Below are 16,348 nucleotides of genomic sequence, written 5' to 3' on the forward strand. Positions count from 1 at the left end.
TTTTTTTTTTTTTTTTTTTTTTTTTTTTGAGACGGAGTCTTGCTCTGTCGCCCAGGCTAGAGTGCAGTGGCCGGATCTCAGCTCACCGCAACCTCTGCCTCCTGGGTTCACGCCATTCTCCTGCCTCAGCCTCCCGAGTGGCTGGGACCACAGGCGCCCACCACCTCGCCCGGCTAATTTTTTGTATTTTTAGTAGAGACGGGGTTTCACCGTGTTAGCCAGGAGGGTCTCGATCTCCTGACCTCGTGATCCGCCCGTCTCGGCCTCCCAAAGTGCTGGGATTACAGGCTTGAGCCACCGCGCCCGGCCTGAACAATATATTTTCAAAGAAAAAACAGCCAAAACAAAACAAGCCAGACCCAAACAGAGCAAAAACATGGCTTTCATCCCAGCATGCATGGCTAGAAGAGGTATCTCCAGACCCTCTCAACCTCATGTGGTTTGAAGGCAAAGCTACCTCTGCCTTTCCCACAAGTATGCCCCTGAGTAGTTTTCTCAGGTTCTCAGGACAGGCTCTTAACTGGCAGAGGAAAACTCTAAGAGGCAGCCCATAGCAGCTCCTGTGAGCCCACCTTCCACCTCGGGCTGCCTGCCAGGCCCTTGAGGGCACTCTATTAGCATAGAGAGGCAACCTCAAAGCCTTTATTCAGGAACCTGGCTCAGGTTACCAGCCACTGGGTATTGAGAGAACTTTAAAACCATGAAGTGGAGAATTTGGGAAATCAAGTTAAAGGTGTGTGCACGTGCACACTCGAATGTGTGTGCTGAAAGCCACCTGGCCTGCCCTCCTGAGGCTTAACTCTTGACAGGCTGGTGCAGAGGCCAAAAGACATGGCCTGCCAAGCCGCTGCTGCCTTAGTGGAGCCCCTGAAACTCTGAACAGCCCTTCACAGCACCCATGGGACAAGTGCATGTGCTTTTTCTTTTTCTCCTTTTCCCCCTGAGGTTAAAGATATTTTTTACCATAAAAGAAAAATGTACAGGGTGCATAAAACAAAAAAGAGAAGAGGAAACACTGGAATAGTACAGAAGATGCTAAAGATGAAAAAATACAGGTGTCACCTTTGTAGATGTGAATACCTCGTTTCTACTATCCCACTATTAGTGACCTCTTAAATTTCCCTCTAGAAATTTTCTGTGCATAGGCGAGCATGCGTAGCCTACACATACATATGCACAGACAGGCCTTTAGGAAACCTGTCAGTGGGATCATGCTGGACATGTGTTCCCTGCAGCTTGCTTTTTTCTGTTAATATATGTCTCGGACACTTTTTTGTAACAGCACATGTAGAGAGCTGCCTCTCGTATGGTGGCTGCATGATGTGTCATCGAATGGGTGTACTTTGGCTTATCTGCCCAGTCTTCTATTGATGGACATTCAGAGTCTTTCCATTTTGGATAATACAGTCAGTGCTGTTAGGAGAATCCTTATTCATGTAACCCTTAAGATATATCCTAATGGTGGGGCTGCTGGAGTGAAAAATATGGGAATGTATAATAGATGGTGCACGTCACCCTCCAGAAAGTCCACGTCAGTGTGCGCCCTTATGAATGGCAGAGGGCAAATGTTCTTCACAGCCTTACCACTTATGGGCAGCATCAAATCTGTGATAGGGAGAGCCTGGATTTTTCAAAATTTATTTAAAGCTCTTTTCTTCTTAGGGTACTGCGTTCAACAGATCCTGATCGCTTCCAGGTAATGTTCTGCTACTTTGAGGATAAAGCTATTCAGAAAGACAAATCTGGTAAGCTCATTATTATGGTGCTTTCATGATGAATTGAGCTTTAATAGGATAAAAAGGAGTACTACTTCTTTTCTGTCTACATGTAGAAAATGTTTTATGAAGTTACATACTACATTAGAAAGATGAGTATAAAACATATAGCCTTCAAATGTACACCTTAATGGTTCTGCCACTGGTGCAAGGGCCCCGAAAAGAAGGATGGTCATTCTAGCCCACTGTCTATGCTCAAGTGTGCTCAAGCACTCATCTAGAGGGACCAGGGCTTCTCGGATGGTCACTGATGGACCTGCAGCATCTTGCTGTTGCCAGAGAGCAGTCATGGTTTTTTTAACATCAGGAGCAGGGAACACAGTAGCTTGTGCCTGTAGTCCCAAGTTACTCGGGAGGCTTAGTGGGAGGATCGTTTGAGCCCAGGAGTTCAAGATTAGAGTGAGCTATGATCATGCCACTGCATTCCAGATGCAACTTGTCATCAGACCCTGAGTACACAGAGGGCCTCGGCTGTTAACAGCCCTAGCCCAGAAAACCAACTCCTAGGAAGACAGAGAAATGATAGAAACTAGGAAGGCATAAAAATGTTACAATTACCAAAATCCTATGAAGACAAAGCTAAGATAAGAATAAAAAAGAGAGATGGAAACTGGGAAGAGTACAAGGAGACTGTCTGGATTGATGGAAGTGTCCTCTAGATTGCTTGGGTAGTGGTCGCATGAGTGTATACAGTTGTTAAGTCATGGAATTGAACACATAAGAGCTGTGGATTTTATTATATGCAAATTATACCTCAAATTTTTAAAATTACAAAAGGCTAATATTAAGTAGTTTTATAAAAATGTATTTAGCCAATAAAAAGATATTAAAATAGAGACAACAAAGGAAAAAGTTAAACGCTGCATAGAAGCACTTTTTGGCCAGTTTTAGTGTAAGGGCACTAAGAAGTCTGATTTATAAGGTGTTTAAAATCAAAAATTTAAAAGATACTGAAATGTTAGACCTGAGTTTTAATTAAATGCTTAGAATAATTTGATTATTTTTGTAATTATGCTGAAATCATGTTTAAGTGTGCAAGAGAATTGGGGAGAATCCACAAATTTTGATTAACTGTATGAATAAATTCTTTGAGGCATGCTTATTGATAAATTCTTGAGATTGACAAATTTAGTATTAATGAAAGTGCAACTAGCAGTGTGTAGTCCTTTCCACACCGGAAGCCGTTGTTAGGTTGGTGAATCTATCAACTTGTTCTTCCCTATGGAGAAATTATTTCTGATAACTACTTGTACCATTTTTTCTTTTGTTGAAAAATCAGGCTGGGCACAGTGGCTCACGGCTATAATCTCAGCCCTTTGGGAGGCCGAGGTGGGTGGATCACCTGAGGTCAGGAGTTCGAGACCAGCCTGGCCAACATGATGAAACCCCATCTCTACTAAAAATAAAAAAATTGGCAGGGCGCGGTGGCTCACACCTGTAATCCCAGCACTTCGGGAGGCCGAGGCGGGCAGATCACAAAGTCAGGAGATCCAGAAAGTCCTGGCTAACATGGTGAAACCCCCTCTCTACTAAAAATACAAATTAGCTGGGCGTAGTGGCGGGCACCTGTAGTCCCAGCTACTCAGGAGGCCGAGGTAGGAGAATGGCGTGAACCTGGGAGGCAGAGCTTGCAGTGAGCCAAGAACGTACCACTGCACTCCAGCCTGGGCGACAAAGCGAGACTCTGTCTCAGAAAAAAAAAAAAAAGAAAGCAGCCTCTCACTACTCTTGAGCATCTGTCCAGGTCACACTGACAACTTTTCAGATTGCTGAGGTCCCGCTTACCCTCATAAAAAATAGCTATGAAAGGCCTCTTTATGTCTCAGGCTCCATGCTGGGCATGAGGTGCAAAGCTGATAGCACCTGCCTTGTCTCTCTGCCTGGAGGCAGAGGGCAGACCTGGCATGTAGTCATGCAAATTAAAAACACTGGATAGAGAAACAGCATGATGGAGTGTGAACTGGCATTTTATTACAGTTCTTCATCTGCACTGTGATGATCACTGTGTTCTGTTGCTTTTTCTTTGCGTTTCTTTTTTTTTTTTTTTTTTTGAGGGTGTTTTTTTCTCTGTCTCCCAGCCTAGAGTGCAGTGGCACAATCTCAGCTCACTGCAACCTCCACCTCCCAGACTCAAGTGATTCTTGTGCCCCAGCCTCCCAAGTAGCTGGAATTACAGGTGTGCACCACCACATCCAGCTAATTTTTGTGTTTTTACTAGAGACGGGGTTTCACCTTGTTGGCCAGGCTGGTCTCGAACTGCTGGCCTCTGATCCACCCACCTCAGCCTCCCAAAGTGCTGGGATTACAGGCGTGAGCCACTGTGCCTGGCCCATTCTGTTACCTTTTACAGCCTACTTGGCACCTCTGTAACAGTGAGCATATCCAGTGCTCAGATCTTGGTTTCTAATTAGTATTCTCCAATAAAAGGAACCAGGGCTCCATGGAGAAATGGTTGATTCTAGGGAGCCTGTACAGAATGAGCCTGGGGCACCCTGTTGCACCGGAAAGTAAGGATACACCAAGAAAGAGGAAAAGAGAAGACATGGGGCCTGTCCAGATGACACAGGAGCCAAGCCTGAAAGAACTCCCAGTGGCCAAAGCTGGAATGATTTGAACAGAATAAATAGTATTGGATTATAACCCAACAAATAAAAATCCACAGTTCTGTAATGATTAGACTATCGAATAAATTAAAAATGGGGAAAAAGGCTGAACCTTCCTTACAGAATTCCAATTACTATTAATAAAAATAGAAGGGGCTGGGCACGGTGGCTCATGCCTGTAATCCTAGCATTTTGGGAAGCCAAGGCAGGAGGAGCGCTTGAGCCCATGAGTTCAAGACCAGCCTAGGCAACAAAGTGATACCCTGTCCCTAAAAAATAAATTTTGTTTTGTTTTGTTTTGAGACTGAGTCTCGCTCTGTCACCCAGGCTGGAGTGCAGTGGCACAGTCTCGGCTCACTGCAACCTCTGCCTCTCAGGGTCAGGCGCTTCTCCTGCCTCAGCCTCCTAAGTAGGGATTACAGTGGCGCGCTACCATGCCTGGCTAATTTTTGTATTTTTAGTAGAGATGGGGTTTCACCATGTTGACCAGGCTGGTCTCCAACTCCTGACCTCGTGATTCACCCGCCTTAGCCTCTCAGAGTGCTGGGATTACAGGCGTAAGCCACCGTGCCTGGCCAACATTTTTTAAAAAGTAGAAAGAATGAGGAAAATAGAAAATTCTTGTGACAACCATAATAACTACTGCAGGCAGAATTCACTCATGGATGCCAAAGTGAATGGGCAAAATCTTAAAGAGAAATATGATCTCTGCATAACTTCAAAGTGTCTTCCCCAAAATATCAATTGCTATGGTGGCTGTAATTCTCATCCACAAATTTCTTTCAGGAGGTAGCACTTAATTCCTTGGCTCTGAGTGTGGGCTGTCCTTAGTGACTTGCTTCTAAAGAATGGAGAAAGGGGACCGGGCATGGTGGCTCACACCTGTAATCCTAGCACCTTGGGAGGCTGAGGCAGAAGGATTGCTTGACCCAGGAGTTTGAGACCAGCCTGGGCTACATAGTGAGACCCCCAGTCTCTACAAAAATTTAAAAATTAGCTGGGCATGGTGTTGTAGATCTATAATCCCAGCCGCCAAGGAGGCTGAGGTGGGAGGATCCCTTGAGCCTGGGAGTTCAAGGTTGTAGCTGAGCTATGATCTCACCATTGCACTCCAGCCTGAGCAACAAAGTGAGACTCTGTCTCAAAAAAAATAGAAAAAGGGAAAAATGATAACTCAAACCAAGTGGTCAAGATTAGCTTCACCAGTAATAAGAGATACTGTTACCACATACCCCTTACATGATGCAGAAAGAGCACATCCGGGCTAGGTGCAGTGGCTCACACCTGTAATCTCAGCACTTTGAGAGGCCAGGGCGGGCGGATCACGAGGTCAGAAGATTAAGACCATCTTGGCCAACATGGTGAAACTCTGTCTCTACTAAAAATACAAAAAATTAGCCAGGCATGGTGACAGGCGCCTGTAGTCCCAGCTATTCGGGAGACTGAGGCAGGAGAATGGTATGAACCCAGGAGGTGGAGCTTGCAGTGAGCCAAAATCGTGCCACCACACTCCAGCCTGGGCAAAACAGTGAGACTCGATCTCAAAAAAAAAGAGCACATCCACTCTATGGAGTTCTCCCCCAAATCCTGTAATCCTAGTCTAATGGTGGGCAAGCATCAGACAAACTTAAATTAGGGGACATTCAACAAAATAACTGTTCGTCAAAAGTGTCAGAGTTACAAAAGACATTGACAGACTGAGGAGTCACCACATATTAGAGGGGAGTAGGAGACACAGAGATTAAATGCCATCTGGTGTCCTGGGTTGGATGCTGAAACAGAAGAGGGGCATGTGTGGGAGGCCTGGAAAATCCAGACGAAGTCTGAAGTTTAGGTAATAGGATTATATCAATATCTGACTCAGTTTTGACACATCAGCCTGGTTACTGCAGATGTTAAAATCTAGGGAAGCTGGGTGAAGGGTATATGGGAGCTCTGTGCTGTCTTCGCCACTCTGTAAGTCTGAAATCATTTCAAAGAAAATGATTGAAAGTTGCTAGTATTCTCTCTCTGTTGCTGCACCTTATCCGTGGAAACCTTCTTGTTTCAGGGATGATGCAGTGTGTGATTGCAGTTGCAGACAAAGTATTCGATGCCTTCCTGAACATGATGGCAGATAAAGTAAGCCTCTCCTGCAGGAATGCGTCTGTCTGCTGGAGGCACCTGGGGCACTGCTGTACCTGTTTCTTTTGCATCTCTAGGCCAAGACCAAGGAGAACGAGGAGGAGCTGGAGCGGCACGCTCAGTTCCTGTTGGTGAACTTTAACCACATTCACAAGAGGATAAGGAGGGTGGCAGACAAGTATCTGTCTGGTCTGGTGGATAAGTAAGCTCATTTTCCTGCTAATGTTTTGTGTGTATGTTTATATACTTCTGTGATTTCAAATGCCGGGAAAAATCATCCTTGTATTATTAGCCTAGGAAAAAATGGAGTCAGAATGAAAACTCTTAAGGCGATGCAGCCTCCCTCCAATGTCAGTGAGTTTGCTGCAGTGTCTGAATTTTGGTCCAGAAACTTCTGTTCATTCTGAGCTATTAATGTTACTTACAGCACGTTTGCTGGGTGCCACATCACTGTGTCTCTCAATCCCACCCACCCTGGCAAGACCTGGTGCACCATCTTCTAGCCCAGGGCCCAGCCTGAAGTCCCCTGGTAGAATCAGTATCTTTGGGCTTCTCAGGAACAAAAGCCCACACAGACCCTTTTCTGCTATACACTCTTTGTGCTGGGAGCCAAAACAGACCGTCTTGGGACATGTCCCCACACTGATGAGAACTCTTAGAGGTGGGCTGGGCCAGCTTCTCCAAGGTGAGAAGGCCAGAGGCAGCAAAACACCCACACGGAGGCTGCCTGCGGCTCCGCAGAGGTATCCAGCGGTTCTGGAGCCTGTTGCAGATGCTGTGTGCCTGGTCCAGGCAGCGGCACCATCAAGGGTAGTCAGGAGCCAGCCAGGGGTCACGAGAATGAGTCCAGCACACATGTGGTGTGTCTCTGAGCTGCGCCTCCTGAGCAGTGGGCCACTGGTGGGTCACAGCTGTGCAGAGACACCTCTCCTTCAGCCCTGGGGCCATCAGAGCCCATGGCCTGTCTTACCCCAGGGTGTCGGGTAGATACTGCTGTTTTCTCCATTATGTGAGAAATAATGGAGAACGCTGGTCAGAAACTAAGAGGATTGCTTCGGAAAGTGAGGGGTGTCCTGGCCAGTGCATAACCAAGGCAGTTGGTGTCAGGTTTATAGCAGGTCACTTGGGACATGTCTGGCCTTAAGAAGTGGGTCTGGCAGGGGCCTGGGGAGCCTTTCTGACCAGGCACTGCTCACCTTGCTGCAGTGAGCCTGAGGCATCCTGCTGCAAAGGCCTCCCGACCTCCCACTTCAGCTGGCCTGCAGCAGGTATGGGCTCTGACTGGCAGCTGAGAGAGTTCCTAGAAGCAGACCTTCCTTGGAGGTTTGGCTCTTGGTCCTGAGAGCGGGCTCTTGGTGCAGGTTTCCCCACTTGCTCTGGAGCGGGACTGTGCTGAAGACCATGCTGGACATCCTGCAGACCCTGTCACTGTCCCTGAGCGCTGTGAGTGTCCCCAGGAAACCTAGGGCCCAAACACTACCAGCACTACCACCACCCGGCCAGCCCTGTCCGCCCTGTGTTGTGGCTTGCTTCTCTGACAATAAGCCTGAACCTAATTAATGCTACAGGTGTCGAGTTGGGGGTGAGGGGACCCAAATCCACCTGGTGTTTTGCAGTAAGTTGCATCAAGTATGGAGGCCTGTCACAGACAGACAGTTGGTGGGAAGGGGTGGCCCATGTGCTTGCTAGTGGCAACTTGGGGAAGGCAGTTTGCAAGACGGAGTCTTGCTGTACTTGCAGGATATTCACAAGGACCAGCCTTACTATGACATCCCCGACGCCCCCTACCGGATCACAGTTCCTGACACATACGAAGCCCGTGAGGTAGGCCTGACACGATCCCCTGCATTAAGGGCCATCTTTGCCACAGTTCCCTGAATATGTCCACAAGGTGGTCATCCTGCCTGAGCTCACCCAGTCCCCAGCAATTTGAGGTGTGGGTGGTACTGGCCCCATCCCCCAGTGAGGAGACCAAGCCATTGCCAGGCCCCATCGTGTGCAAGGGGAGCTGGCTGCCCCCAGGTTGCTCTGTCTTCCAAGTCCAGCTCTCCCACCTCAACCACGTTGACTCAGCTGTGTTCTCGGTTTAGCTGCCAAAGAGGTCTTCAGCTACCAGCCAGTTTATAGCCTCAAGTCTGCATCGCACAAGCATGATTTTCAGGTGGACTTCACTTCTCTGAGGTGCACTGACATTTTATTATTGTGGTAATAGGGGAACATGCCTTTGACTTGTGCTATCCCATGGGGAAACTGGCAGAATAAATCACTCCAAAAGAGGAGGATGTACTGGGTCTCTCCTCTCCCCAACTTGGTCTCAGAGCCCTCACTGTGGCAAGACTGAAACTCAGCTCACAGCTCCTTCAGCCTGGGCTGAGTCATATCCTACCTGTGGACCTCCCTTCCAGACCAGCTGTCAATGGCGAGTTTCCCACAGAGTGGTGTGGCACTGAAGAGAATTTTGCCACCCAGAGCCTGCCCTTCTGTCCAGTCCCAGACCCAGGACACAAGTTGCACAGTGGCTCTGTGACATGTTACTCATGTAGATTCTGCCACAAACCTTGTGCCGTAATTATAGACCACAGTGTGTGTGGGCTTCCTGGCCCCAGGCGCCCCGAGGTTCAAACTTAGTGACTGTGCTAGTCTCTTGGGTTGCTGTAGCAAAAGACAATGGACTGGGCAGCTTTAAAGGACAGACATTTATTGTCTTACAGTTCTGAGGGCCGAAGTGTAAAATCAACGTGTCAGCAGAACTGGTTTCTGCGGAGACCTCTCCTTAGCTTGTGAATGGCAGCCTTCTCCCTATGTCCTTACGTGTTCTTCCCTCTGTGCACACCCTTCTCGCTGCTCCAGTATTTCTGTGGGTCCAGATTTCACCTCCACACATGTAAGGAAGGATACTGTCCAGATTGGATCAGGACCTACCCTATTGGCCTTTTAATTGAATCACCTCTTTAAAGCCCTGTCTCCAAATGAGTTCTGCTCTGAGGTACTGGTACCAGTTAAGGCACAGCATAGGGATTTGGGGAGACACAGTTCAGCCCATGACAGTCACTACAGCAGCTCAGATGAAACGACTTTGGGTTGTTGAGAAGCAACTTCACCCTCTTCCAGAGCATTGTGAAGGACTTCGCTGCACGCTGTGGGATGATCCTGCAGGAGGCCATGAAGTGGGCACCTACCGTCACCAAGTCCCACCTGCAGGTACTTTCTTGAAACCATCAAACTGCAATCTCCATAAGCTCCTTCAAGCTCCCCAAAAAGCTTTTCAGAGACATGGATAACTCAAAATCCAAATAACACTAGTGTGAATGGAGACCGAAAACATCAGTCTAGGGCCTGAGAATAATAGATGCCTCAGAGGCTGCTCTGTGTTAGGAGCGCCTGTGAGGTGAGTGCTGGCCAGGGCACAAGGAGGGCATCTGACAGCTCATACCAGGTGAGGTGGCAGGACTGTGGCAGGACTTGAGAGCTGTTCACAAGAGAGCACGGGCTTGTGTGGTGGATGTGGGAGGCTGCCAGATGGCAGCATCTCTAAGGGCCAAGTGCATTGCTGGCACCTATGCCCAAAGGCAGGGGGGCCTGACCAAGGCTGGTGGAGTAGAGGCAGAGTTTGGTACTTGTGTCCCAGTAAAGCTCCACATAAGCTGCATATGGAGGTGCATGGGAGTCTTTCAGACAAAAACACTGGCTTGGAAACTCAGATGACCACGAGGTAAACCATGTAATGCCACAGGGTGTGAGAGGAAATAATTGCCTTAAAAGGGATCAAAGATGAGAAAAATACCTCTAGAAGGAATCTGTGTTAGCAGAGAGTGGTTGTGCTGAGAGGTGCTGCTCATGAGGTTGACCTTGGCAGCACTTTAAAGATGAAATGAGTTCAAAAGTGTTTCTGGTTGTGAAATCCAGGAAGGATAGAGCAGCCAGCTCCAAGAGCCCTGGGAGCTGTGTGGAAGCGCAGTGGCAAGAAATGATTTCCCTTTGTTCATTTACAGCAAAAGGGCCTCAGGTCACAAGGCTGTCTGTCATCTGAAAAGGGGAGGCCCCCTCTGACGCCTAGAAAGTTTAAGCGGACAAAAAAAGCAGCTGATAGAGGTTTTTTACTGTCTCAGGCAGGTCTGGCCTAAGAAGGAAATGGAAAATGAAAAGGCTTGAAGCGGTCTTGATTTTTCTACCAGGTGTCCCCTTGGTGTGCCCCTGGCCTGCCCTTTCACGTCCCTTGCAGTGCGCTTACTCCCCACCCTCCATGCCCAGCCTCAGCCTTCCCCAAATCTGCCCTCTCCTCCACCCACCAGAGTAGTCTGCTTTTAATAGGATAGCTGATCAGTGTGCTTCGCTTTTAAACTTGATCATTAGTCACTCTTCATCACCATGGTGTCCAAGGATGTGTTTCTGGGGCTCCAGGAGTCCCCCAAAACCATTGAGACAATTCTGCATGTACATGCTCCTGTACATTCTTCTTAAGGGAATTAGTTGGTTCACACCTATAAACACCTTTGCGTGGTCCTGGAGACCTTTCCCGCCTGGCCTGCATCTGGCCCAGGCTTGCCCCCAGAGACCCTTGTCCTTGGTACTCCTGCAGTGCTGAGCCCCCTGTGGTCCCTAGAGCAGGAGGCCTCCCTCACACCTCTGAGCTCTGCCAGGTATCCCATTGCCCAGCACCCTTCTCCCACTGGGTGGCCAGGTGGACACAGGTGTTCTTCGTTCCTGCTGTCCAGCTCACCCAGGCCGGGCCGCCAGGATACTGCAGTAGGAGAACTGAGGCTGTACACCACGCTACCTGTCTGTTGACTACAAGGCCAAGACTTTGTAGCTTATTTGCCTTATTTACCACAGCAGATGCTCAGCAAGGATGTGCTGAAAGAATAAATGGCCCTCCCCCGTTGATGGTGCAACACCGCAGTGACTGCATGACTGCCGCTTGGGGAATTGGCCTCGTCCTCCGTCAGATGAGCAATAGCTGATCAGAGAGGGGCTTTGACTTACTGACAGTCCCACATTTAGTTAGGGAGGGGCAGACCCAGGACAGAAACCCAGTGTTTGGTCCATTAGCCCACACCTTAATTTATATAGTTTTGTTTTCCCCTTTAAATGAAATAGCAAGGCCAGGCACAGTGGCTCATGCTGGTAATCCTGACGTTTTGGGATGCTTAGACGGGAGGATCGCTTGAGCCCAGGAATTCAAGACCAACCTGAGCAATATAGTGAGACATCATCTCTACAAAAAATTACAAAATTAACCAAGCTTGTTGGTGTGTCCCAGCTACTTGGGAAGCTGAGGTGGGAGGATAGCTTGAGCCTAAGAGGTCGAGGCTACCATGAGCCATGATCATGCCACCACACTCCAGCCTGGGTGACAGAGCGAGAAGACCCTGCCTCTAAAAAATAACTGAAACCCCGTGTGTTTTTCCTATTTCAGGAATATCTGAACAAACATCAGAACTGGGTGTCGGGACTGTCCCAGCACACGGGACTGGCCATGGCCACTGAGAGCATCCTTCACTTTGCTGGCTACAACAAGCAGAACACAACTCTCGGGGTATGTGCAAGCCTTCTGGAGAGCGGTGACCCTTAGACCATAGGAGCCACAGTGCAGGGGAAGGCCTAGAGCTTAGCTATCGCTTTTCATGACATGCACCGAGTACATGCAGGGTGCTGTGGATGTCTGTTGACAATGGTAGTTGTGCAAGCCTCACCCTAGCCCAAAGAAGAGGTGGCCATTGAAATGAGTGTTTCCTTATTATGCTTTTTTTTTTTTTTTTTTATGGGTTTATGGGGATCAGTGCTTGATATGTCAGTGATCAGTTTTTGATTTGAATGTCCCCATCCGAGAGGATGGAAACAGAGCTCTGCTGGACACCGGCAGTGCGATGCCACAGTTGCGCTTATCTGGAGCAGGTACTGGACTCCTGAACAGTTCTGTTTTCTGCAGGTGCTGAACTGCACATGAATGCCTTCAGCTTCTTGTTCTGCTAGAGATTAACCTAGAGGACAAAGGGTTCACACAGCAATACTTTCTGAGTTAAATTAGAGCTTAGAGTTAAATAGGATTAAAGCAGGCAGTTCCACCTGGCCATGTGACTGGGGCTGGTCACAGAGATTCTGTTGGTTAATCTGAATCTAGAGCCTGGCCTTGTGTTCTTCCCAGCTCTCTCCGAATGGAGTGTGGGATGGGATATGTGGAGGTGCAGAGGCTGAGCACCCAGGAGGAAGGGTGACAGGCCTCCCCTAGGATACCAGCAGGAGAGAGGGGCCTGAGTGCCCTCTGGCCTTTCTGGGGCCTGAGGCTGTGCCAGAGAAGGCTGGTGTCTTCTCGCCTCATTTTGCTATCAGGACACTTCCCTCGAGGTCACTGCACTATCTCTAAAGACACCAGCCTAGCAAACATGGTTGAGCTGGGTCCAGCCTGCACCTGCAGGGTCACCCGCCCCAGGCCTCCTACTCTGATGGAGCACCAGGTATCAGTGCGCTGACCTACCTGGGTGTCTCTGCCACTGGTTGGCCACAGAGGCCAGAGGTGGAACTCATTGACTGTAAGTGTTTATGACAGTCATAAGCCTTTTCCTTTTTGGGGGTGGTAGGGGCAAAGCTTTATTACATAAAGTAGAATGTGTGTTCCCATTTGTAAGCCTCTTCTAGACTCTAACCAGCTGATTTGTGAAAAATCTGTTTTGCCTAAAGGATTTTGTTCTTTTTCCCCAGAAAATTCAATATGTTAGGTTTTCTCTAACTTATTTTTTTTAATTTTTAAACATTAATTCTGGGGCCGGGCACGGTGGCTCACGCCTGTAATCCCAAGGCAGGCGGATCACGAGGTCAGGAGATCGAGACCAGCCTGGCCAACACAGTGAAACCTCATCTCTACTAAAAATATAAAAAATTAGCTGGGCGTGGTGGCGGGCACCTGTAGTCCCAGCTGGGCAGGAGAATGGTGTGAGTTTAGTTTAGTCTAATCTAGTCTAGTCTAGTCTAGTCTCTAGTCTAGTCTCTAGTCTAGTCTAGTCTAGTCTAGTCTAGTTTTCCAAGACAGAGTCTCGCTTTGTCGCCCAGGCTGGAGTGCAGGTGGCACCATCTCAGCTCACTGCAACCTCCACCTCCCTGGTTCAAGCGATTCTCCTGCCTCAGCCTCCCGAGTAGCTGGGACTACAGGTGTGCACCACCATGTCCAGCTAATTTTTGTGTTTTTAGTAGAGATGGGATCTCACCATGTTGGCCAGGCTGGTCTTGAACTTCTGACCTCGAGTGATCCGCCTGCCTCAGCCTCCCAAAGTGCTGGGATTACAGGCGTCAACCACTGTGCCTGGGCCCCTACTGGCTATTTTGAAATGTACAAATGATGACGGTTAACTGGAATCACCCTACTGCTCTGTCAGGTTTTCCCTTTCTGTTGCTAAACAGGAAAGGGTTATGCTCGAAATCCTAGGGTACCCTGCCCCTGGAAAGCACAGGGAGAGGTCAGCTTCCACCAACCCTGACTGACATCGCCCCTCACACAGCATTCGGAGGGGAAGAGTGATCTCTGGAGGGCAGTTTCAGAAGTATGACTTCAGGCCGGTAGGACCAAAGAACCGAGTCAGCACTCCTCTGCAGGGCAGGGCACTCCTGCAGCAGCTCTTGGCAATCACCTGCTGTTCTCTTGCCTGGTTCATTGGGCATTGAGGAGCAATGGTGGAAGGGAGGGAGCTGGCCTGCACTGCTCACCAGGTGCTGTTTGCCACGCCAGGATGTTGTGTGTGTCATTATGTTGAACCTCTAACAACATTGTGAGAGGGCCACTCTTATGCCCACTTTACAGATGAGCACATTGAGGCTCAGAGACATTGACTTCCCAGGGTCTCACAGCTGATCAGTATCAGAGCCAAGCTCTAACTCAGTCCTGCTTGGTGCCAAAGACCACATTGTTTCCAGAAAATGTAAAGCAGTTTTACAGGATCTTTTTTTTTTTTTTTTAAATAAACCAGTTTAATAATTTCATGAGAAAAATCATGTATTTTTGTCCTTGTTTGCATTTTGATGTTCCCCAACATCTATATTTTCTTCTCCTGGTCCTCTTTCTCCACACCACGTCCCCTCAAAAAAAAATCCCTCTAAACTCAAAACAGTTGAGAAGCTCACTTTCCCCATTAGTACTAATGCTAAAGGGAAATGCAAAAGGAGGTCCTTTTCAATGCACGCTGTACTCTGCAGTGACCATGGATGAACAGGAACTGAAAGGTGTGGGTTAGGAAGCTGGGTCACTGAGGCCCTGGGGCTGGGAGGCTGAGGCTGAAGCAGAGAGAGCGGCTGGAGGGGTGGAGGGGGTGGGTGGTAGTTTTCAAATATTTTTCTCCCATTCTGTGGGTTGCCTTTGTATTCAAGGTGTACCCTGTTCTGTCTCTTCCCATTAGACTGAGGAGCAGCCAGCAGATGTTTAAGAGCCTGCTGGCCTTGGCTCTCCCCTTCAGCCCTTTACAGTCTGTAAGTGACATTTGTAAGCTGCCCACACAACTCTCAAGGAGACGGCGTGAATGCTTTCATGGCGTTTCCATCGCAGGTGACAATTACTCTCACAGTCTAGTGATTCTTTCTCTTGCAAAGGCCTACCAGTAGCAGAAACTGCCTTTCAGAGACATTTCTTCTGTAAATTTTTTTTTTAATTTCTTATGGAACATATCAAAGTGCTAGGTATTCTAAAATATGTTGCTTTATTAACTTGTCAGCAGTGAAGATTTTTATTAATAGTAACCCCCAGATCCGAATGTGACTTCTTAATTGGGTTTAGGCTTAGCCATGGTAAACATGAGAAAAGGATAATGTTACCATAGTCTAAAATAATTGTTATTTGTCTGTAGGCAACTCAGCTAACCGAGCGCCCGGCCTGTGTGAAGAAAGACTACTCCAACTTCATGGCGTCCCTGAATTTGCGTAACCGCTACGCAGGCGAGGTACTTCTCTTCTCTTGTCCTTGCGTCCTAGGTCCTTTAAAGTGTCCTCTTGTTTTGATGCTGTTGACTGCTTTCTAGTGGAAAATGAACAGCGGGTCCGGATGATGTGGAATTCACACATTTTAGGAGGATTAAAGGGTACATTTTACATTTTAGGAGGATCCTTTGCAGGGTCCAGCCCCACAGGGTCAGTGGGTTTTTCTCCCCGTGTGTGGAGACAAGAAATTGTAGAAATAAAGACACAAGACAAAGAAATAAAAGAAAAGGCAGCTGGGCCCAGGGGACCACTACCACCAAGACGCGGAGACCGGTAGTGGCCCGAATGCCAGGCTGCGCTGTTATTTATTGGATACAAGACAAAGGGGCACGGTAAGGAGTGTGTGCCATCTCCAGTGATAGGTAAGGTCACGTGGGTCACATGTCCATTGGACAGGAGGCCCTTCCCTGCCTGGCAACCAAGGCAGAGAGAGAGAGGGAGAAAGAGAGAGACAGCTTACGCCATTATTTCTGCATATCTGAGACTTTTAGTACTTTCACTAATTTTGCTACTGCTATCTAGAAGGCAGAGCCAGGTGTACGGGATGGAACATGAAGGCAGACTAGGAGCGTGACCGCTGAAGCACAGCATCACAGAGAAACGGTTAGACCTCCAGATGACTGTGGGTGGGCCTGACTGATGTTAGGCCTTCCACAAGAGGTGGAGGAGTAGAGTCTTCTCTAAACTCCCCCGGGGAAAGGGGGACTCCCTTTCCTGGTCTGCTGAGTAGCGGGTGTTTTTCTAGGCACTGATGCTACCGCTAGACCACGGTCCGCTTGGCAACAGGCGTCTTCCCAGGCGCTGGCGTTACCCCTAGACCAAGGAGCCCTCTGGTGGCCCTGTCCGGGCATAACAGAAGGCTCACACTTGTCTTCTGGTCACTTCTCA

General features: G+C 48.4%; 1 protein-coding gene across 6 annotated transcripts in view; it reads left to right on the forward strand.

Annotated features, from left to right (window-relative positions):
• The window catches only part of PI4KA (phosphatidylinositol 4-kinase alpha), a 151,996-nt gene that overhangs the window by 96,906 nt on the left and 38,742 nt on the right, over positions 1-16,348 (forward strand). For all 6 annotated transcript variants that reach the window (XR_002727873.2, XR_002727874.2, XR_003307106.2 and 3 more), the window contains exons 23-30: positions 1,663-1,745; positions 6,429-6,499; positions 6,580-6,704; positions 7,864-7,945; positions 8,243-8,326; positions 9,614-9,703; positions 11,919-12,038; positions 15,331-15,423. Coding sequence is in view for 1 of the 6 variants with exons in the window: in XM_023197967.3 (XP_023053735.1) it covers positions 1,663-1,745; positions 6,429-6,499; positions 6,580-6,704; positions 7,864-7,945; positions 8,243-8,326; positions 9,614-9,703; positions 11,919-12,038; positions 15,331-15,423 (748 nt within the window). In the remaining 5 variants the exon portion in view is untranslated. The remainder of the gene's footprint in view (positions 1-1,662; positions 1,746-6,428; positions 6,500-6,579; positions 6,705-7,863; positions 7,946-8,242; positions 8,327-9,613; positions 9,704-11,918; positions 12,039-15,330; positions 15,424-16,348) is intronic.

Source organism: Piliocolobus tephrosceles, chromosome 19, assembly GCF_002776525.5.
Source record: "Piliocolobus tephrosceles isolate RC106 chromosome 19, ASM277652v3, whole genome shotgun sequence".
Lineage (NCBI taxonomy): Eukaryota > Metazoa > Chordata > Mammalia > Primates > Cercopithecidae > Piliocolobus > Piliocolobus tephrosceles.